This window comes from Amblyomma americanum, chromosome 1, assembly GCF_052857255.1.
Source record: "Amblyomma americanum isolate KBUSLIRL-KWMA chromosome 1, ASM5285725v1, whole genome shotgun sequence".
In the NCBI taxonomy this organism is placed as follows: Eukaryota; Metazoa; Arthropoda; class Arachnida; order Ixodida; family Ixodidae; genus Amblyomma; species Amblyomma americanum.
In genome coordinates this window covers 356,068,588-356,092,840 of record NC_135497.1, presented here as the reverse complement: position 1 = coordinate 356,092,840, position 24,253 = coordinate 356,068,588, and the positions used below count along the sequence as shown (strand labels likewise).

The 24,253-nt window shown below is 47.2% G+C and overlaps 1 protein-coding gene across 1 annotated transcript; it reads right to left on the bottom strand.

Annotated features, from left to right (window-relative positions):
* Window positions 1-1,016: 1,016 nt before the first annotated feature.
* On the bottom strand, window positions 1,017-23,855 carry LOC144121750 (degenerin mec-4-like). Its single transcript, XM_077655121.1, has 12 exons — window positions 23,697-23,855; window positions 21,221-21,363; window positions 20,068-20,180; window positions 19,617-19,777; window positions 18,029-18,127; window positions 15,987-16,101; window positions 8,466-8,538; window positions 7,859-7,904; window positions 5,648-5,667; window positions 3,759-3,831; window positions 2,607-2,728; window positions 1,017-1,128 (listed from the first exon to the last, which is right to left on the bottom strand). The coding sequence occupies exons 1-12, from the start codon at window positions 23,853-23,855 to the stop codon at window positions 1,074-1,076; spliced, it is 1,179 nt and encodes a 392-aa protein (XP_077511247.1). The 3' UTR covers window positions 1,017-1,073.
* Window positions 23,856-24,253: the final 398 nt, after the last annotated feature.

The following is a 24,253-nucleotide window of genomic DNA, read 5'->3' as shown; positions in this document are numbered from 1 at the left end:
GCCCATTTATCGAAGGGGTTAAAACCCGCGGAAAACGACGACTTGGACGAGCGCGCCGAGTCTCAAGCTCGGCCGTTTTTAACAGCCTTTTTTTTAACAGCCTTTTTTTAAACTGCCCTTTTTTTAAACTGCCTTTTACTCACCTGTCTTTTTATGTCAGTGCCGTCTTTAATAAATAAGTTTTGCTTTGAGAAGCTGGAATTGCTGCCCCAACCGGCAACGTGTCGCCGGACGAAGACCTGAAGTACTCTTCGTACTGCTAACTGCCGTTCCCATCGGTAGGAGGGCAGAGGATAGTTTAACTACATACATCAGGCTTTTTTTGCTATTGTAATCCGGATCACTCGAGTTTGTTCGCTGCGCTTGCGCTGGGCGCTTCGTGCTGCTACAGCAAGCGGGGGAAATAAAATCCAGTGGCGCTGTGTAAGACGCACAGGCGGTGATTTATCTTCTCTACAGCGCATCCGACGGGAGACAGAAATAAAACAACGAGATGAGAAATAAATAAACAAGAAATACTCGGAGAGATTGCGCATACAGCCGGGCGCGGAAGCAATACTCGTTGAAAGCAAACCTCGCCTCGAATCGGGCGCAGCGCGCCACCTCGCTCATTTCCTCCTCTCGGTGGGCGCTTCAGACATTCCAGTGCTATAAAGACTACGTCTACGTCGGGCTAAGGCTACGTCATGCACTGGAGACGGAAGTAATGTGCGCTTCTTTCTTTCTTTCTTTCTTTCTTTCTTTCTTTCTTTCTTTCTTTCTTTCTTTCTTTCTTTCTTTCTTTCTTTCTTTCTTTCTTTCTTTCTTTCTTTCTTTCTTTCTCTCTTTCTTTCTTTCTTTCAAATTGGAGTCGGGTTTCCTTTCGCAACTTATCTAACATCGACACGTAGTGGTGTGTGAATCAATCATCCGTTCACAATCCGCGACGAAACGGCTGCCGCCTTTGGAGGCCACGTTTCTGAGCGCGGGGTGGGATCGATGCATCCGTAGGTGTACTGTTTCGCTGCACCGAGAAAACAGCCTCGCGAGCAGCAGTCCACGCAGCCGCCTCGCGTCAGCCTGGGACGAATGCCTCAGAACCGCTGCTTCAGCCGGAACACCACCACGGCTTCATCGGCTGTCTTGACTCTGCGACAGGAAGACGGGCAAATAAGCGCACCTGCGGGCAGAGCGCACTTGAAGCTGCCGCGGGGTCGCAGAGGCTCCACGTGGTGTTTTTCTGCCTGCTTCAGTCTCCCTTTCCATCCGCTATTACTGAGCTTCAAATTTTACGAGCGTTTTAAATTAAAGCACTTAGTGGCAACTAACGGTGCTTTAACAAGTGGCATCACATACTGCCACATTGCACACATAAGAAGGAAAATAATGGTCTAAAGTAAACAGCATTTTTTTTTGCGGGATATGCAGCAAGATAATGGGCAACTGCTTCATCACGTACGTGTTCTGAAGTTTAAGAACCATCCTGGTGGACAATATTAATCTGGAGCTTTCAAGATTTGCTGCATTGCCCAGAACAATACTAGGATGCATACATGTGGATGTAGACCTTTCCAATGAGGGCTTCCTGGGCGTCGCCACATTGATCGCCGGGCTGTTGTGTGCACCCCGCGTTAGTGCGGTGGAAACGGCAGCGGAGCCGGTGTGCAACAGCCCGGAGAGGAGGCGTTTCGAGATCCTCTTCGCCCGATGAAAAGGTCTGTGAAACGCGCCAGCCGCCCCGTGTAAAATGAAAGCAAAAAAAAAAAATTCCCAAAACAAGATCGCGCTGAAATTTGTCTCGTTGGTAAAGCGAGCATTTAGCAAAGTCTCTTAATTGTTGACCACAGGGCTGACAGTCAAGGACAGGCTGATTTGCATGGAATGGCGTAAAGTGTTCGTTAAACTATTATTCGCATTACCGTCGCAGCATCCTTCATTCTACCGGCTGCTACGCCACCACACGTTCCAAGGTAGCCTGCAATGGAACTGCGGTATTTCAATGGCCGAAATAGTGCAGGGATTCCATTGCAATTCCGTTCTAATGCTTCCGGTCTTCTTTGCTTCCCACAGAGACGCCACGCCACGCCTCCGCTATGTGCCAGTTACCGCGGCGGTCGACAAGAGTGGAAAATGGAATCAAAGAAGAAAAACATTGACAAGACGACCATGGAACCTGACGCGAGAAAGCTGCAGTTGGAATTACACTCGATGATTAATTTGATGCTTTTACTCTAATGAATGCTTTTACTGGATAGGGATGTGGATCGGGGGTGGGAGGGGAGTGGCTGGTGGGGATGCTTCTCGAGGGTGGAAGCTTCACGCTCGAGCCAACGACACTCGCCGGCATTTTTTGGAAGCGACACTACCGCTGCTATCGCACTAAGACAATATTTTTACTGTATTGGCTCTGGCCACACAAGCAAGGTGCACTAAGTCTGCTGGGAATATCCAGATTATGCCTGGACCTGCTCAACTCGGAAATGTGTAGGCTTCGAGGAGCAATGAAAGCCGCCGTCTCTGGTGCGACTACGCACAATAGAACGAGGCCCCTTAATTTAAAATTTGTAATGTGTTGTGGCCCCTCTACATTGTCTTGAACTGAAACGAAACACAATTTGCGCACTTACCTCTTCAGCCGTTTGGCAAAACCTTTAGCCATGTGCGCTTCAAGGTTAAGAAGCACTGAAAGCAGCGAGAATCCAAGCCAGATTCCTACGTATCCTCCGAAGTAGCCGAATGCTTCCACTATCTACAAATAGAAACAGATGAAAATGTCATTGGTTAGCCCACAGTATGTACAAAACATTCCCGTTTTTCAGTAAAACCTAGAATGGAAACTGAGCCGCTTTTGTCATCCGTTAGCAAGAAAAAAGGGTCGTTTCATGTCGCTAATGGCGTATAAACCAGCATAGTTTCTCTGTCTCCGTATGGCTGTATCTGCGTATAGTACGTATACAATGGACGTTCGTCTTCTTTCGTTCGAGTAACTGATTCAACATTACATTTAAGTTATGTTCAGTCATGCATAAATAAATGGAAGCGTTATATTAGAGCTTTCTTTTTACGTTGGAAACGTTTGTCTAGATTTGGTTGTTTATATAGTTAAGTGCTATGATTTTTATTGTGTCCTTTATTTGTGTTCTGGTAACATTTATTCTAACCGTGACAATGCGCCTGTCTTTCTCATATTGCCCCTCCTGTTTGAGCCATGGTAATGGCCTGCAGTACGTGCAATTAAATAATAAAAGTCCCAGAGGGTGGCGATGCATGGTGATGTGTGGTGATGCATTGTATCCGCAGTCATGCATGGTGCGTGTGGCAATGCATGACATGTGTGCTTTGTATGGTACGTGTGCTCGTGCATGACAGCTCACAACGAGGTTCTTATGCTAGCGCAAAGCTGTCACAGCTAATTGCAATGAGGTGTCCTCCAACTTTTGTTTTCTCTCTCTCTCTGTAGGGCCGAGGGGAGGGGGTGGGCGGCTGCTGGTGAAAATTAAGGTGCACACCTGGGAACAGCGTCGTCGAAATCTTGATCGATCGCTGGTTTCGGCATTAGTGCTGTATTTCCACCTGTTATTTCTGATGGCCAAAAAACGAACAGGCGAGTTTCCTCCTCCCAATAAGAAACCAGAGTTATACCGAGACGAAAAGCACAGACTGCGACGAAGCAAAGCAGGTAAAGAGGCAAATGCGCTCAGTGCATAGACTCGCATGCAGCGAGCTTCGGAGGAGGCTTACTTCGGCCGTATACTTAAGGCATTTTAAGTTGTTCTTACCGAAAGATTAGGTTGATACTGCAGAACACGTTGCGTGTCGGACGAAAACTTTATTATGAATGAGAACTTGTTCCTGCGATGAGAGGAGTAAAAGTCTATGTAAGCTAACCGCAAGACTGTAAAGGGCATGACAGATACCACAAATCGGTAAAAGGTGGGAATCAACGGAGTCTCCGAAGGCATTGTTCAAGTTCTCGCCTATACGATAAATGCAGCTTGCAGTTTCTCTAAAAGGACCGCACAGGATTCACCGTTGCATGTCCTTTCATTCGCATCCGTAATGCAAAATGGCTTTCGGAGTACTGAACATAGTTCCGGCCCCCTCTGTAAGTAAGGTGAAGTTTTGCCGCCTCCATCTCAAGGCACGCTAGCAGAGGGACATGAACTTGCGCAAGGTCAGATCGTCCGCATATTTCGTGCTTAGGACTTTGCAAGGAACCCGGTACAGGGGGAGGGGGGGAGACGATTCCCCCCCCCCCGTCTCTAATTGCTTGCACTTGGATCAGATTTCTGACAATTGAAACACTTACGTTCTAGTTAAGTTCTAGTACTCTTTTAATGCAAAGTACAGTGAGGCTGAGCTACTTGGCTTCGTAGCCAGTTGTAAAGCATTTCGTATATGAGTAACCTAAACCAGTATTGTCCCAACAGAACTAGACTGACTCGTACACATGATCATGATTAGCAGAATTTAAACAAACTGCCAAACGTTTTAAATGCAATTGATCACTCCTCGTGCATAAAGCTTCCCTTTTAAATTCGTTTTATATTTCCGCGAATCTTTGTGCCGTTTGTTCGTTTGCACTCAAAACCGCCGGCACGCATCTTTATTATTTTGTTTTGTAATGCGAGGTGTGACCAGACTTATCTCCATTGATCGTGGCCGCATGCAAAGGCTTCCACATTGTTCCAGATTGTAGTAGTTGCTTTTGGTTCTTTATCTCGAATGTTCCTCGTCAGCTTTAAATTGAGCGCGGCCAAGAACTGCATGCATTCAGTTCGATGACCACTGAACACACTTGTGGCCAACGCCGCCACCGGGCCATTCAATTCTTAGTGGGCGGCGCGAGTCAGCCCCTTAAACAGATTCTTTTGGAAGCCTTTTCGTTGTCTTCCTGAATGCTAGAGTGTCGTCACCCGAACGTGACAGTTTAGACCAACCTTTGAACATTGAAAAAATAAAAAATATATAGATAATGAAAATTATTACGTATATGAGCCTTAAATAAATAACAAAATAAGTATGAAGTCTTGGTCCCACATCTTTACCGCCTCCCCCACTAAAAAAAAAGTTCCGGAGTCCTTGGAACTTTGCTTAAACAGAGCCGTGTCGGCGCTGCGTGCATAGCTACTTTTGCGGAGAGCCCCGATCACGTGCATGCATAAGCGAATGGCGCATGTCACATTAACTCCCGCTTTGTTGCGATTTTCTTATAAGACACTGCAGTCTAAATTAACAAATATATTAGCCAGACGGTCTGCCTTCGCTCTTGACTGGTGAAGTCAGTGGGAGTCATGCACACAGAGAGTGTTTCACGTGTACGACGATGAGCATGACATTTCTTAGAACGCTTGGCTCACATTACCTGGAGGTTACCTTGTGAAAAAAGTGGGTGTGAGTAGTTGAGCACTGAAAGACAAATTATTCGCTGTAACCGGTGCACTTTTTAGATTTTGTGACCGCGCCAGGCGTATAGAAAGCATCTGAAAGCACGGATACTTCCAAGCGCTCTGGGATGCCCTGTAGATGCCGTCAGAGAAGAACGTTGGAAAGGCTTAACGCCCGTCGAAAGTCTAACTTGCTGCTTAACGTTGCAAGTCAGAGCAATAGCTCACAGCCACAGAGAATTAATTATCACAGAAAATAATAGGAATTGACTCATACTTACATGTCTTTTCCAAAGTCAGACTGGGAGTGAAAGTATGAAGTAACACACGATTATATTTGTGCCGAGCTCGTACTAATCATTGTTTTATTCAAATGAGGCAAAGCGTATGGACTGTTTTCGAGTTTCTTTTTTATCTTTCTTATATTCAAATCAGAATAGCAATATGCGGACCTTGATTTGGCGCATTCCTTATTGCAGTTTTCAATTTTCTAACGTGCAAAAAAAAAAGAATCATCTCGTTTTCTCTTTTCCTCGGGGCATACAGCTGGCACGAACATTTGCACCACATCCCCCCCGTCGCTCCGATGAGTGCGTCTTCATCCAGGACGACCAGTATCAAGCGACCACAGAGGACACTTTCTCAAGAGCGACCACTGCACGTTGCGCGTATAAGCTATAAATTCATTGGAGGGCCTCCTTTTTTAGCCAAGTTGAGCTAATTTGCTTAGCACACTTTGCCGTATCGTACTCAGTCCTCTTCATTTTTTGTGTGTTTTTAAATGCGGTTTTAGGCGCCCCTGTATTGTGCCAATGCCCCCTACGCTGCTAACAAAAAAAAGAAACGCCCAAATGAGAGTAAATGGCTTCTCCTCTAGAGCACATTAAAAGGAGGTTTTATTTACTCTATATAAAAGGAGTATTTTTTATACTCACCTAAACAAGGGAGGTATTTAGGAGTACAAGGGAGTAAAATTTTACTACCCACAGAAACGGAACCCAAAAATGGCATCATGTTCATTTTTCCTCATTCAAACTCATTCTTACAGAATTGCCAGCGCCACAAACGGACAGGTAACTGCGGAGGCCACCGGCAACCCTGCTTGGGAAACTGTTCTGCCCTAATGTGACCCCGCGTCACGCGTTCTTTTCGCCTTCTGCAAGCCCAGCGGCGGCGTAGACGGAGGCACCAGGAGTCGTCTGCTTGTCGTCCACTTTTGCTTTACGAGCTCGTTTGGTTGCCTATGATCGTAGATTAAGCGATGTAACATTAGAATCACTGTTTCAACGCTGAAAAGGCGTCTTAGAGTAGTTTTCACGACGATTCACCACGATATAGTTGACTAAAAACCAGAGCAGAAAAAGTTTAAAATCAGAACACCCCCGAAGGTATTATGGTATGGCAGTGTTCTCTTTCATCTTCACTTCTTTAAACCTTGGTTTCTTAATATGACTGACGAAAAATGTAGCCGCATCAGCTCAACCAAGAGCTCGGAGTTGAAACTATGTTCTAGCACAGTTCCTTGCTGATGCAACACACTATAGCCTGCTGCAACGCACCCGCGAGAACCACACTGAAAAAAGCTGTGGGAACGAGGCCTAAGCGGGGGCTCTAACGGGGTGGCGACACTAACAAAGGAAGGTCAGGTATGCTCAGAGCGCTGGAGACTTCACAGGAGCAGTTCACTTATGTAGCGGAAAACGGCGACAAGCCGATATTGTGTACCGCGGCAGGCACCCGTGAAGGAGCAGAAGTGAGCAGAGGTCCAGCGACGATGGCAGCCAAGGGGTCGGCACTCACCGCCATTATCGCACGACTGACCAGAAGCAGACGAGACGCTATGTGGCAGTGCGGACGGCGCAAAGTGGCTTTTTTTTTTACTCCATTGGGGACTTGTGGAGCATTGAGACCAAGAAACTACATTTCAAAATGGAAGTTACAAGGAGGAGAATCCTTCTTTATGCTGCATTATTCAGTGCAGGAAGTAAAATAGGTCACTTTACACATTTTACTCCATATTGATAGAGTAAATGTTTTCACATATAAAGTTTAAAGGGCGACACCAACCATTTAAACTTCCAATTGGGAACAGCCTCCGGGGAGACAACGAGACGTATATACGTGAATTGAAAGTGGAGGCTAAGGGAACCTTGCGCAATGTGAGAGTATTTTAATATTGCTGTTCCAGCGCCGGCTATACTGTGCGAGCACGGGCACGGGTGAGAATTCGTGTGTGCGACGAGTGAAGCAGCAAAGCCACAAAAAAAGTGGCCTCGTGGGTCGCCGCGCAAGGCAAACTTCGGGTGTCCCTTCAGCAAGTGCCGCTGTAGAAACCACGCAAAGGGTGCAGTGGCTTCTCACTCATAAAACAAAGTAACCTACTTGTCAGGGACCGATTCGTAGCTTCACGAAAAACACTGTAGGCGCGTTAGTGTAAACAACAAACCCCTAAGGGTTGGTTTTGCAAGCAGTGGCGCCGTATTTGTACCTACCTTGTCTACCGCGAGGCTGCTCAACCTCACGTCGTACTTCGTTTCTCTCCAATTAAAATGACGACCGCAGAGTCCGTAGCCAGACATTAAGCGTGAAAAAGAAAAGAAGCGTATTATTGAGCAAATCTGATGCATTCAACAGAGAATATGTCCTTGTTCTCGACTGATTTATGTCGAAGGAAATAAAGATAGAGAAAAAACTGACGGGACGATAATGAAGCCTGATGCAAGAAATCTGCGATGCAGTTCGTTTGACTCTCAATGGTTGCTGTGATACTTTTACTCTAATTATATTTTTATACGGAGGGTGCAGGTGAGGTGGGGATATGGCCGAGGGTGGCGGTGGGTGTTAGGTGCTTCTTGAGGGTGAAGGCTTCACTCACTAGGCTTCACACGCAGAACATCAGAATTTTCATCAAGAGCCACTTTTACTGAAAAGATTGCGCCGAAACAAAGCAAAGGATAACACGCGAACATAAGAATTACCACCAAACCACAAGTTTTGCGCATAGAAAAAAGAAAACATGCGAGCCCTCAGCGCACATCCTCCTCTAACTTTTTTGCTCGTGTGCTGAAGGCGTGCGTGCTGAGAGTGCTTCGTACTCACTGGCAGGCTACGCGGCATTGGCTCAGGCAAAACTGGTAGGTCCCCAAGCTTTCAACTTTTCTCGTGCATATGTCTGAAACACGAAGAAGGCAGACATCCTCACTTGTGCGAGCTTCGCTTCTCAAATGGTGCAGTGATTATTATTATTGCTACTGTTAGTGCGATACCACTCAGAGTGGCCGTTCCCCGCATTTAGCCGTTGTGTGTTTGTGTGAATCTTTCTTTGTGGCAGGCTGGCCACTTGCCCACCGGTTTGTGGGCAACTTGCCTAGAGGTATGTGCGTATATATCGGGTGTTTTTTTTAGCTGTTTACAGATCATTTTTTTAAACCTTGAGAGAGATACGTCGGTGTGGTCTTTGCAGGTGAATTGTACAGCAAGGCGGATATTATGTACGTGATAGAGTTCAGTGATTAAACGAGTAGTTAACTAAAATTAACTAATCAGCTTTTTTTACTTTTGATTTCAGGGACCAACATTATACTAAGAAATTGAAGGCTGTCAACATCGAAGCTGCGTCCAGTTTTTAAATTTCTTTATAGGCAATGCATTTCGAAATATTTTAAGACAAAAATGCACAATTTTTAGCTCGTAAAGTTGGCTTCCCGCAATGCACATTTTTAAAATGGCGTCGCTGGGCGTAGTATTGTTGCGGAAATCCAGTTAACTGCTTCCACGGCATAAAATAGACAAACATCTTCCGTATTTGCTGTATTAAAAACGCGACAGACGCCATATTAAAAATTTCGTTGCGAAAAGCCAACTTTACGATCTAAAAAATGCATATTTTCCGCGTTAAATACTTCGAACTGTATGGCCGATAAAGAATATTTAGGAACAGGACATAGCTTTTATGTCCAAGGCCTTCAATTTCGTAATATAATGTTGGCCTCTAAAATAAAAAGTAATAAAGTTGAGTACTTAATTTTAATTAATCGTTTAATCACTAAGCTCTATCACGTACATGTCCGCCTTGCTGTGCAACCCAGCTATCCAGCTGCACAGACCACACCGACGTACATCTCGCAGGGTTTAAATTAACGATTTGTAAACAGTTCTCTCTCTCTCTCACACACACACACACACACACACACACACACACACACACACACACACACACACACACACACACACACACACACACACACACACACACACACACACACACACACACACACACACACACACACACACACACACACACACACACACACACACACACACACACACACACACACACACACACACACACACACACACACACACACACACACACACACACACACACACACACACACACACACACACACACACACACACACACACACACACACACACACACACACACACACACACACACACACACACACACACACACACACACACACACACACACACACACACACACACACACACACACACACACACACACACACACACACACACACACACACACACACACACACACACACACACACACACACACACACACACACACACACACACACACACACACACACACACACACACACACACACACACACACACACACACACACACACACACACACACACACACACACACACACACACACACACACACACACACACACACACACACACACACACACACACACACACACACACACACACACACACACACACACACACACACACACACACACACACACACACACACACACACACACACACACACACACACACACACACACACACACACACACACACACACACACACACACACACACACACACACACACACACACACACACACACACACACACACACACACACACACACACACACACACACACACACACACACACACACACACACACACACACACACACACACACACACACACACACACACACACACACACACACACACACACACACACACACACACACACACACACACACACACACACACACACACACACACACACACACACACACACACACACACACGCGCGCGCGCGCGCGCGCACGCGCGCACACGCGCGCACACAAACACACGCACGCACGCACACACGCACGCATGCACGCGCGCACACGCGCACACACACACACACACACACACACCGAACATCGGAACCAAAGCGAAAACCGAAGTGATAGCGCACCTAAATCGCATCTAGCCTAACTACCAAACTCGACCGTCGTTTTTTGTTTTATTATTGCGCTAAATAAGCACTGATTTATTGTTTAAAAGCGCAAAAGGCGCAAACAGCGGCAAGAACCCCAGGCTAGTAAGTTCTTCCGAAAGAGACGCCTCACCCGTCTGCTTGACGCGCGAAAGCATAGGGCGTATCACGTAACGTCTAGCGCATATTTTTGTTCAAAAGGCGACACGGTGCAGGCGCCGTTGTCCTAACAACCACTGGAGAGCCCGTCTGTATACATGCGCGCAGCAGTAGTGTCTGGGCACACAGCAAGCACGCCATAGCCTCTCGCAGCGCATTCTCGCTGTCATTCAAGCGCGCTCTCGGGGATTTTGGGTTGTAGAGAGACTGTCTGGACGTTTTCGATTTTCTTCCTTTTTGTTGGAGAGCGGCTACCGCAGCCAACGACACCACTGCTCACAATGTTTTCGGGAAACGTTTTCGTAGCGACATGGCGTTCTCTGCGAGAGGCAGTCCCTGCACATCGCTGAAACAAAGAGCAACGAAATTGCACTGCCGACGTAAATGCTACAACTAGCGGTCAATCCTCACGTCTGTCAAGATAAAGAAAAAAAGAAATAAAATGTATCGTGTGCTCCACTGCATAATTTCCGACCACCTATGGAAATTAGTCAGCAAGTGAAGCTGGCACGGCGAACCAAGCTCTCGAAATTCCAGCCCCAACGCATTGTGAATTGGCTGGTCAGAGCTTGGAAGAAAATATTTTCTGGCTTTGTACTGAATTTGCCGCATCTTCAAAGGGCACTCGACGCTCATCAGTGCTTGTGGAACTGTTTTGATCCGATAGCATTAGGGAGCCATGAGGGCGAAAACTGTCCGGCGGCGTCTGTGTGAAGCTTCCACCTACCAGGTGGTGTTTAGGGGAATTTGCCCCTCTCTACCTGCCACCTGTCAACCATTTCCTTCTCCCCTGCCCCTCTCCAATTGTCAGGGAGAGGAAGAAGACATCGAACAAAGAATGACTCAGCAAAGATGAAAATAGCTAAGGATAAAATGACTCGGGCAAAAGCAAGCCTACACGAAGAATAAAGCAAGCGTGAGGCTTGCAGGAGCTACAGTCCTTGTCGCATTGCTCGGGAAGAGCCACCTCAGCCTCACAATCCCCAACGGTGGCTATGTTTGAAACAGCCACCTGCCAGTGCAGTAGCGCATCCCTTAACCGCTGCGCCACTGCGTCGGTAGTGATATGAGGAATGTAAGTGATCTATGAATGTGGTGCATTTTTCGTTACGCAGTCGGAATTTAAATAGAAGCAGAATTGGAATAGATTGGGGAGTGAAAGACTATAGACTCAGAATCGGAATAGAATCAGAACTGGAATAGAATCAGAACTGGAATAGATAGGGGAGTGAAAGGAGAATGGCATCGCATTTCCTCCGCGTCAATCCAATTGATCGCCCCTATTTTTTTTCTTTCATCGACGCACAAGGCTCCTGGTCGCCGACCACTTCCACCGCACCATTCACATTGACATAGGTATAAGACAACCTGGCAATGAGTTCAAATGGCCTCTAGCATTGCGGATGTAGCGCATGAGCGGTCATGCATCGTCTACTGTGTACAAAAAGAAGTTTCGGCACATTTTAAGCCGTGTGCTTAGACGGTGCGAGGCGTCAACACTCTTTCGACTGCTTTCTACACAGGTTCCTCATTCTTCGCGGGGTCGTCCATGACATTCAAAAATGGAGCCGTTATCCAGCGGATAGCCGGTTACCCAACAGAGGCCGCGTTGCCAGCGTGCGCTGCCGAGGCTAGCATAAAGATAAAATGTGCCTTTTTTAGAACGAAAACTTAAGAGCTCGTCAGTTCTGAAGGGCACACTGCAGTTTTTCTCTTCTTTGACGCAGGGGACAACCGCCCCTGGCAACACACACCTTCACTGCTATGCATGACAGATAGTTCAAACGTCTAGCACGCCAACTCTTATGACCAGGTCACTTCAATTAAAAACAGCAGCAGAGAGAAACGAAGACCAAAAAGTAGCACACACACGACGAGCACGATTCTGCACGGGCAACTGAAGACTAATGAGAAAAGCCGCATATTCATACTGAGGAACTGCCAGCATTTTGAATGATTTATGATCAGCATCGGCATGCGTCGCCACGCAGGAAATTCCTTTCTTTCTTCGTTGGCCAACCGATGGAGAACTGACGCATTGCTCTCCAGAATTACGAATGGCCCCGGCTTCCAAGATTTTTCGAGTCAGCTTGTCTGTGTTCTTTTCAGTTCCTGCACGTGGTGAAGGTAGGCAGAACTTGATTGATTTTCGCATATCCCACATTCCCTGAAGGCATCGCAAGGTTGATGCCGGACTTCCGGCCATAGCCGTTGCGTGCTCTCTGATTCTGTCGTTTAAACATCTCCCCGTCTGCCTTAAGTAATGCTTTCCACAGAATAAAGAGATCCGATAAACAATGCCTTGAATGCACTCAGAGTACTTCGTACGGTGTCCGATTTGACACAGGGATTTGTTATCCGGTCCATTAAGCTGCGCACACATGTTTTTCGCCTTGCTGGGTGCTGTAGAAATGATCTGGATGCCATGCCTCTTCCCGATATTCTTGAGGTTATGGATCAGCCCATGGGCATAGGGAACCACGAAAAACTTCTTTGCGTGGTTTCCTCTGGTGCTCTCTCCCCCTCTCTGCCACGCTTGTTCAGCAGCACGAGGCTTTCTGCTATGCTGCACAGCATTGTCATAGGGAACCCCGCTTCCTGAAGCCGTGATTTGCCGCTGAAGGTGCTGGCCCACCTGATGTGGACATTACTTGTTTAGAGCAGACTGCAACGCCGCCGTCGCGTTTCCTCTTTTCAACGTATTGGAGTGACTTGACTTGAAAGGGAGAAACTGCTTATTTGCTCGAGGCTCGAGCATAGGTGCCCCGGGGAGAATACAAGGCGTAGGTCAAGGAAGCGCAAGGAGCTGTGCTTTGGAAGCTCCCATGTGAATTTGAGCCCTGGGTAGCTACGTTGAAAGGTGGTCAGTGCGATGTCTTTTAGCGTTTCCGTTTCATTTTCCTTCTCCACTGCGCATAGTACCATGTAGTCGTCGACGTGCAGGACAATCCTCACGGTACGTCTGTCTTTCATAGAAAGGATGAGAGGGTGACAGACGCATCGTGAGGACACAGAAGAATTCAGAAAGTCTTCCCTTAAACACCTGGTATAGTAGTCCTTCACTTTTCCTCTTTTCCCCCTCAATAGCGGCATATCGCTGCATATCAGGTCTAGCGCAGAACACTGAACGTATATTGCGCAACGTGACAAGTGCAAACAAAGTACATGTTTCAATCGGACTCTTTCCAAATGGTGAGGCAAACATATCACAGAGCCAGAGATGTGAACATGCGCAATCATGTTGTATTAAGAGCGCAAGTACTCATTAGAATCCACCCAAGGGCAGCGGTACGGCTGCAAAGTAAAGCTATACAGCTTTCACAGAAGCTTCGCAGCTGAATAAAAATTTGTGCTTATCTGGAGTTCAAACCCGGGTTCACACTTCCTCCCGGGGTAGTCACTTTATCAACTGAGCTAACTAGGAGGGCTAGCAGATAGCACGATAAGGCCGAATAGATCAACAACGCAAAGTAGGAACGGTGTTAGTCCCTTAAACACCATGGACGTAATATTTTTCTTGTTTATGCTCTCCTTCTCCGTCCTGTGTCTCTTTTTTTTCGCCCTTGCGACAAATACTCTAAAACTATCGGGTACGTGCCTCCATCACCAGGAGCCACTGTGCCCTTTGAATCTACGGGCTGATTCCATGTTATCTCATCCTGGAAAAAGTGCTTTGCCCCGCAAAGACTACAAATGCAGAAAAACCAGCTTTACTCGTTAAGCTGTCTGTTAAAGGGCAACTGCACTACTTTATAAAAATTCTGCAACATTCATGGATTCGAATCTATATAGGCTGCAGGCAAATCATGCTAAGCTTTTTTTGCTCTAGCCTTTAAGATAATCACGTAATCGACAATTAACTTTCGGGTTTCTCCTCACTGCACCGGAGGAGTGCATAGAAATTCGTTCTGACTTCACGGACGGTAAGATTTCAATTTTTAGCTGTCGGCAACCGCACCTTGCAATGCGTCGTTGGTTACTACGAAACAACGATCGGTGGGCTTTGCCTTCGGTGGCGTTGATTTTCGTCATTCAAAGCAAGCGTTGATGCGTTGGAAATGTACCGATACCGTAGACCGCGTCATCATGTACCTCCCAGTTGGCGCTGCGATGAATCTTCAAGGCCATAGCGATTTCAAACGGATTTTAAGTCACCACATCAAATGCTAGCCCAAAAGAACTTCGCATGCTTAACCTGCAAGTTTCACACATTCGACCCCTTTAAGCTCGATGAATTTAAAACCTGTGCAGTTGCCCTTTAAAGGAGTGGAGACACCAAATTTTGAGGAATGTTTTTTTGCTCTGGAATGATGCGTACGACATTAGTAAACATGCATCACCACATGGAATTCGTCAGGGCTTAACAAATAATTCTTAATATGATTTTTTTTCCTCTGTAGTTTCAGTTTCGTTTTCAGTTGTCAGATAGTGGTTGCGACGCCACAAGTGAGTATGAGATCACGTGAGGCGTAAAAAACTGCAATATTAACGCTGCTTTGTGGCTTCAAAACTCTTATGCCAAACTGCTCCAGAAGCCGGAATGACAGCAAGTGATTAAATAGCTATTATACTGTAGCTTTTGTATGCTTCACGTGATCTGGTACTCACTTGTGGCATCGCAATTGTCTTCCAACTGCTGAAACTGAAACAAAAAAAAAACATTCTGAGCGTAGGCGGATTTCACGCCGTGATTCATGTTTACGATTGTATTACGCATGATTCCAGAGCAAAAATGCACAACAAAAATGTTGGTGCCTCTATCCCTTTAAACGTACACCAGAAGTCACGCTAAATTGAGCAATTACGGTCACTAGATTCCAAGTATGTCATTTTTATCGCGAGCAGCGCTTGCATAAGCCAGAAAACTACATAAAACCGAAAGACGAGCGACACCGCTCTGCGATTCTGGTAACGACGCCCCGTCAAGTGGATTCGCACCCTGAGATCGCCCCCAAACAATGTGAATCACAATGGCCCTTATAATACGGCGACTCTCTTTGTTCAGCCCAAATTAATACAATTTTATTACCCAATGAGCTGACGGGTTCGGTGGACGATATCAACCAACCATAAGAGGGAGGTGTTCCTTGCAGCCAATGACGATTAGCGAAAGGAATGCAAATACATCGAATGCAATCCTCATATGTTATTTCGGCCCAACATGCAAATCCGGCAGAAATGTAGAGCACTCCATACCGTCCCTGATGATGTCGCAGACCTGGCCTCCAAATGTTGCAGCAAACTCGTGGTGCGTGCGAACGCACTGACAGTGCTTCATCTCCAGCGACATCTCGCAGTTTTGGACACATATCTGGACGGAAAAATGCATAAAACATTGATAAAGGTCACAACCACTGAGACGATGTGAAGAATGCATAAAAATTCAGAAGCAGCGCGCGCATGCGACATGCATGATGAGATGCGCAATCGGGCTGTGCGAAATATGCACGCCGGGAAACGAATGCGGGTCAGACACCGGCCAAAACGAACTCATAAGCGTGGTTTGTCTCATGGCCTTTCTCATGTCTAATGAAACGCCGATAGCTTACTTGTTCAGCACTGCACAACCCTATACAGACGTGTAGCAGTTTCGGCCTGCATTTGGTCACTTTACTGCAACCGCTAAGTTTCATGGCTGGTCAAGTTCATGATCGGGCAGTAACTGCGAATGTCTACTCGGCCAAATGCGTAAGGCGTCCGCTGTTACGGTATCATGGTAAAAAGTGCGCCTCGGTACACCGTCGTCGCCTCTGGTGAATATCGAAAACGCGCAGTTGTGGCCTCGGTTTTCTGTTAACGGTAAGGGTTGCTATATTAAAGGTTTTTTTATAGACGGTATGACGCTGGAGCTAGCGAAGAATCAGCTCTGCACTGGTGATGTCAGCTGCGCCGCAACGCAGTGGAATATCTCACGCCATCGGAATCATGTGATAGCCGTTCGGTGAATAACGTTACCAGAGTATCAGGGAAAACAGTCGCACAACTCATCTCCCTGCGGGAGAATAAGCGAGGACACTCAACTGAATGTCTTCGAAGCGACCCCTTTGCTGTGGAACTACGAACGTGTAGCGTGGTGAAAGTTAAAGCAAGCGCTTTTATCCTACAGTGCTGCATACAGCTAGAAGCGCTGCACAATTTACGTAAGACAGAATATATAGTGTCGTCAGAGAGCTAAATGCGCTCTGTTGGTCACAGCTCTCGCTACTGCCGCTCAGATATGGCATAATTGCAGCACTTGCTTGTGCTGCAATGCTGCCACATGGGTATACGAACACATTTGCGTGCTCATGTACAACAGAGACCCCCAATTGCACAATATGGAAAACTTCGATATGCATCTTTGATTGTTCCCTTTTACACATTTTTTTGAGCAAGAACATAATGCGACGGTAACTGCTGCACCAACGTAAGACACTCAGAAGATAGTAATAATCAGAATCAGTCCTTGTTTGATAATATTTAACATACGTACAGTATATCATACAGAAGGAGGTCCCGAAGTCAAAGACTGTAATGGGACCTCCTAATCAAATATACCGTGTAAAACATTTAACTGCTGCGACAGATCAGACGAATATGAGAAATTGAATATATACATATGGGGTACAACATAAAGGAGATACATAGGAGATAAATAAACACTATTAAAAAGCTATTAAAAAAGACCAGCGAAACATACTAAATTATATATCATACTGAATTATAACAAGGGTTAGGAAGCAGTGGAAAATACATGTAAGAAGAAAAGGAATCGAATTCATCGCAATGAGGGCTCTTAGCCAAGAATTGCTCGCTTAAAGTGTGCTTTAAAGTTGAAGATTGAATTACCATTCTTTAGTTTTAATGGTATAGTGTTCCCGACAGCAACTAACGAGAAATGAATTGCCTGTTTCCCGTAATTGGTGCGTACTTTAGGCAGGACAATATTGTTATTGAGTGCAAACCGGGTTATGTTGTCGTTTACAAGTTAACACTGTGGTATGAGAGGAAGAGAAATTATATTGTTGACAAGTTTGTACATGAGAATGCCAAGAGAGTATCTAACCATTTTAAAGCGTTTCGAATAGTACTCGGTGACAGTCTGTCAAACTGAGCGACTTGCAGAATACCAGTTCGCCGGCGAGAAGTCAGAATTTTTGTGGCCAACGTAAGCAGTGGTATTCAACTTGTGTGTTGAACACCGCTGCTCACCTCACCCCCCTTAAGAAAAAAAAAGGAAACTACACGAGTGGTCTTACGTCCTGAGTGTAGTATCCGAAATATTTCTTCTGATTTCCTCTGGAGATGTAGTCTATGCAGTTCGACTTGTAAGGGGCCGGCAAACGCTCCACTTTTTCCTGGGTGTGGCAAAATGCAGAGAGCGGCAACGGATGACTGAGTGAACCGTCCCTCGCCTCATGCACATATCACTGCCGAACCACACGCCGCTCAGTGTAGAAACCGAGGATGCCACGAAGGTATATGTGGCGGCCTGCGCTGAAATTAAGTTCAGTTTAATGATCTGCGTTAGAAATGTTGATTTCATATAGCTCCCAATGTTTTAATGACATGAACATATGAGGAAGAGGTTGGTGCTCGAAAGTGGCGCTGGCTTCTGCTTTCCAGAGAAAACAATAAAATCGCTGGAAGACTGGCGCAGTAAACATACGGAAGACGCACAGTTAAATACCACATGACGCAATGCAATACAATTTGATGCACAGCACAGGACGCCAGCAATATTAACAAAAAATTTTAGACGCGGGACCCTAAACGCCAGAGCGCAGACCGGCAAGGGGTGACAAAAAAAAGGGGGGGGGGGGGTCAACGCTATTTTACAAAACAGCTATGCAACACGTATACTGATGGGCGAAAACATCTACCTCTTCCGAAGCAGAAATTGACGAATAAAAACGGTGAGATGAATGAAAAATGAGCACGTACGCTTGGCGCCTCTCGCAACGCACGACAGTCAGAAGCGCCGAAACCGCTCCATTCGTGCTGAGGGCAAACACATTTGAACCCTGATTAGCTTAAGTTGCCCGCTTTTCGTCCATTGTAAGTCTTACGAGAAATGACAAAAGGCACCTCACGCGTACAGCTTGTCTGGACCGGCGTGTGTAATAAAACAGCAGCATGCGCGCACGCACAAGTTGCAAAAGTTCGTTCGGCTTCTGTTCGGATGGTGAAGAAAGTTGTCTCTCATGCCACGCTCGAAGGCCGCTCAGCTGAAGGGACTATAAAGAGCTAGCTATACCTGCAACTGTTTCATGAAAGCTCACCAACACCACAACGGCCTGAAATAGCGTTCCCGCATCGCTGCATCTCGTTTAGGTCGACAGCTATCGGGGTGGAAATTTGCGACCAACAACACGGCCTTTCGCGTTGGTACTTTTAAACTAATCTGTGACGAAACAACTTAAATGGAACTCTGAGGAGAAACTGAAGGTGGCCTGAAACAATGAATTACCGCATCCTAATGAGAAACGAGGACCTGTTCACAGAAAACGGAGCTTTTGTAAGCCAGAATAGGCCAAAAAACTAAATTCAGGTGTCGCCATAATCGGCCGATTTCGCAAGTTAACTGCGATGCGTCGACGCAGTTTTTTTTTTTTGAGGGATTGGGGGGGGGGGGGGGGGCGTGGATCCAAGAGACTAGACCACGCCTCTAAGACCGACATTCTTTTCAAAACGGAGTCATTTCCGGTGTACACGTGATGAGTTTGAATTGAGTGGCGGGCAAATTTTCATATGCAGTTTTCTCAGCAACAGACGCGTCTTTTGCTGCCGTTAAAACATCGCAGAGGGAGATGGCGTTGTCCTCCCATGCCTCATTCAGTACTGTACCTGCGAGACGGCTATGGTGTACGTCATGCCCGGCTGTATCATGACCGAGGAGAGCTTGTCGGGCGGGCACGAGTACGGGCTGTGCACCACCAGCGGCAGCGCGTCGGGCTCGTGCAGCGCCACCGTCGCGTTGCGCTCCCAGAAGGCGCGCAGCACCAGCTCTGCGACGTCAAGGCGCACAGCGGAACGACCGTCGGATCATGCGGCATTCGACAAGCAGTGCTTGCCCGCTTTATACAGCCTTCCTGCCCTAGCTCTTAATGAGGCTTCCGAAGTAGGCATGGATACTGCAGCGTAGCGAAGGGGTGAGGAGTAGTTTAGACACTAGAGCAACATAGATGGTAGAAACGAGATAGTAAGAAAAGTCGTTACCCGACTGTGCCATACAAAACGGTGCTTTCCTGCGAGCAGGCATGCAGACGCTTCGAAAGGCGTAAAGCAAGGTGCTGACCGTAGTTCCATGGAGATTCACACCGCTGCACCGGGTGCTGAGAGTTGGTCCACTGGTAGGCGTCGATGGTGTAGCACATTTCATTCGGGTGCCTGTAGTAAGTCAGCCGAATGCTGGCGGCCCCGGAGGTTTGAAGGGAGAGAGAAAAAAAATTAAATATGGTCCAGATCTTTCATTCGTTCCCGCCCGGAGCTGCTTCGCGAGAGCAGAGGCTGACATTTCCCTTTAGCTCGAGCGAACTATGTGGCCGTGCGCTGTTCCAAGAAGAAAGGAGACACCTTGGAACGTGAATACACAGCTCTTTAGCTCATGCACCATCAATCACACGCTCTTAACACTCACTTAACGAGAACTCTACACGCTTCTCAAGTTTCAGTGAACCGGTGACGCTAAGATACGGGATAGCGCGCTGATGGTGCGTTAACAAGCAAGAAAAGAAGCCCTCGCTCTCACTTAATTTTCCACAAAGTATGCTGTACAACTCGCGCTCCCTGTTCTTGGCACGCATTTTACTGCGTTAACATGTATGGTTCTCGTTCACTAAAAATCCGTCCAGGGTTGTGTGGGTGGAGGGCGGAGCGAAGCGCTGTGAGAGGGAAAAGCGAGAAAAGCGGAGAAATGAAACTCCTATTTGCCTCCTATCGCCTTTGTCAATTGTCTACCAGGCTACTATAGGTGCATACCTTGTATGTTCAAGTAGAGTCCCTGGGCAGGTGCGGGATCAGGAGGAGGAGGAGGGGAGGAAAGAGTACAAGAGTCCCGTGAAAAAAAAGTGCTTCCTTCGCTACGGCTCGTTGCTGACCTGCCGAGACCGAAGCACTCCAGGAGGGAGGCACAGAAAATAGGGGAGGTAATGACAGGCTTACCAGTGCATATGATGTGTTCATGGCATGCAGAAATGCGAACAATGAGCGCACAGACATTCTGCGTGACCCGGTAAAAAGCCAGGCTCAAAACGAGGATCCCTGTTCTATGAATTGATCTAGTTTTGACTGTCGCCCTGTGTGTAATTGTCGCCCGCGGGTTGCGCAGTGCGTGTGCAAAGATAGACGTACTCTTCTGTTCGCATTCCACTTCATAAGAATCGACAGTTGGGCAAGTTGGTGCATCGCAGCGTTTCCCAACGGTGTCACTCGGAGGAGCGTATACTCACGCGGCGTTGCACGCGAAAGAAGCGCATTCGGTGACCTTTGACCGCATGTGGCACAGGAACAGCTCATCCGGAAGGTGGGCCACCTTCAGTCGAGCCTCCACCTCCTTTCGCAGGAAGTGCCACCGCTCGGGATCCAGCAGCGTCTGCGGCATTCATATCGGTGCGAAAGCACTGTTCCGATGGGTAAACGCGGAGCAAGGTCTTGCTTTGTTGTGGGTTTGAGCCATTACTGCCGACGGTGCCGCCATCGCACAACATCATTTACAACACAGAGGCGTTATTTTACTGTCAGATTAGATGACGTTCTACCTGCAGCTACTATCTGCTTCGAAGTTCATTTATGCAGGGGGAAAATCGTGCGGACTTGTGTTGCGCATGTATCCGTCAGCATTCACGCGATTGGAGAGCGTGCATTGGACGCTCAACTATAAGCTTCGTATTTAGATTTGCCGAGTTGCTTTGCAGGGGATTACCTGCTATAGGTGAATTCAGTTACTGGAAAAGTGTGCGATCGCGGCGAGTATACCGGCCACGTCATCGCCTGATTTGCTGGTGCGTCAGCAAATCAGGGGCCAAATGTAAAACCACCTCAAATCATAATTAAGCGTGAGATATCTCGCGTTATCATCGTGGTATAACATAGCGTAAGCTAAGCCAATTACACAGCGTTGCAACGTGCCAACAGCTTTCAGTATTCAGTTGTGTACCAACAAATGATGAAGCCGGGTATAGCTTTCCCAGGCCTGCGGGCCACAAGCCCAATCACGCTCCTCCATTCACAGCTTCGTCCACGTCGGTTTGCTTGCTCCTTTCTGTATTCTCTTCTTAACCTTTCTGCTGCAACTACCATGATGTATGAATTAACTACCTCAGTTCAGCACTATTTTACCGCTCCGTTGACTTGTGGCCGGAAACCATGCACATATATGAGAGGGCGATATATATGCAAGGCTCCACAATGCAGCATCCACACTTTTAGGTGGTATATATAGTGAGTCTCGGAATTTTCTCAGTCATGTGTTCAAGACTGCGCACCGTTTCTTCCTCGACACCTATCTCTTTATAGCAAGTATTTTCATTTCACAGCCCTTCCTTCCAAAACCTTGCGTACAGTCCGCGTTAATCTACAAAAATTGCCTCCGACAACAGCGGCAGCGCCGTGACGACACTAATCCCTGTGGAATGCTACATTGATATTAGGATAGGCTACCTTTACCAGGTGAGAAGTTTCATTTTCAGCTAACACTTTGACGCATGTACATGGCGAAAATTCGGTTAGCTGTGCTAGCGCTCGCGTGTAGTAATGCGCATGACTTCAGTCACACTCACCTCTTCTTCGCCAGCACACTGACTGACGTAATGGCGACAGAGCTTGGAAATGTCGATCCTGCAAATAAGTATACAGTTACTCAGTCGCATCATGAAAATTTCGCATGCTAAAAAACCTCACGCTCTTTTTATCTGTGGCGTCAGTTGTCACCCGACTTAGCAGAAATGCAACAGCTGTTGTGTTTTCATTTACGCTCGATTACAAAAGGTCAGGGCGCTCTCGTTCCAAGGATAAAAATCCGACTCGAAAGTCTAGTAACCTTTTCGCGCTATAACTGGAACAGAATGCGCCATTTATTTCCTTGCCAAGCTCAGACAATGCGTTGCACAGAGAAAGTCGTGTAATGCAGTGTAAGGCTGCTAACACACTTCTATCCCTCCGACTCCATTCTTGTCTACCGAAAAATGTAAAGCCTCCGTCCGCTTATGCTCACAGTGCCTTTTTGTGACGCACTTGCTTGCGGATTAGACATGCCAAGAACAACAAAAATGGAAGTTCCTAGGGAAAGGCCAATTGAACGCACGACCGCTCAATGGATCTGCAGAGATCCCAAGAATCACGGCAATGGTACTCCGAACATTCCGCCCTAGGGCCATTCACTATCGCGCATTCTAAATCGCGGCTCAAATGTATCCATCCAACCCTGAGCGCATCTTTTCGCAAAGGACAGCTCCGTGGGGTCAGGCACGCATGCGCACCTTGGCGCGCATGGGTGTCCTCCTGGGGAAGCCTCCAGAAGGATAGAGAAAAGCCGAATGTTTTAGCACTCTGTTACGGCCCGTGTCTGGAGCTTTCCACATGTGTACCATCGGGGAGAAAAGTATCCTGGGCGATCGAATAGCAATCTGGGAATGCTGCAGCGATGCGTGCGAACGATCGCCTGGGTTTACTCCAGTGCAAGTAAAAGAAGCCAAGTCCAGCGTTCGCCTCCTCAAGCAGAGTTTCCAAGCACACCTGCCAATAACAAAGTTTATACTAACTGGTTGCCTCTAGCGCGAATTGGAGACTTTTGTCTCCGATAGTACGTGCACATCTAGAACCGGCTAGGAAAGCTACGCAAAAACATCCTAATGACGTTATAGTGTCCCTTTGGGGAAGTTGCCAAGCCGGGTACATCGTACGCACGGACCATCGATGCAGACACACAGTGGCAGCCGGGAAGAGTAGATTCTTGCGGACGTCTTCGACCAGTGTCACTGAGAATGGATACTCGAAGAAGAGAGACAGCATGGAGCTGGTCTGATAGAGGAAGCCGACCAGGCAGCCGGTCCATATGAACACGCGCAGGCAGATGGACGCCGACATCATCGCATCGAAACTAAAGCTAGGAAGGGCGCATCCCGCGCCGCTTATATGCATGCTCGGGAGCTATTGATTGGCGACGCTTCTGCGCCGATTTCCAGGAGACGAAAACATCCGTTGAACGGTCCTCCCAAAATGAACATGGGGTCTGTGCTGTCCAAGGACGAGATCTCGTTAGCATAGCGCCTCAGCCATGTGGAGAGCGAGCAGTGCCACTCTCGAATCGCGGGACTGTGTTGGTCGATACTGGCGTTCGAGCAACACTTGGCCACGATAGCGTAGCAATGTTCGACAGAAACAGAGATTTGTCAATTGCCCCCAACGTGAAATTTCGTCGGGCCTCCGCCGACATGCTGATTCGAAATTAGATGCAAATGAGAAAATATGATGGCTTCATGACC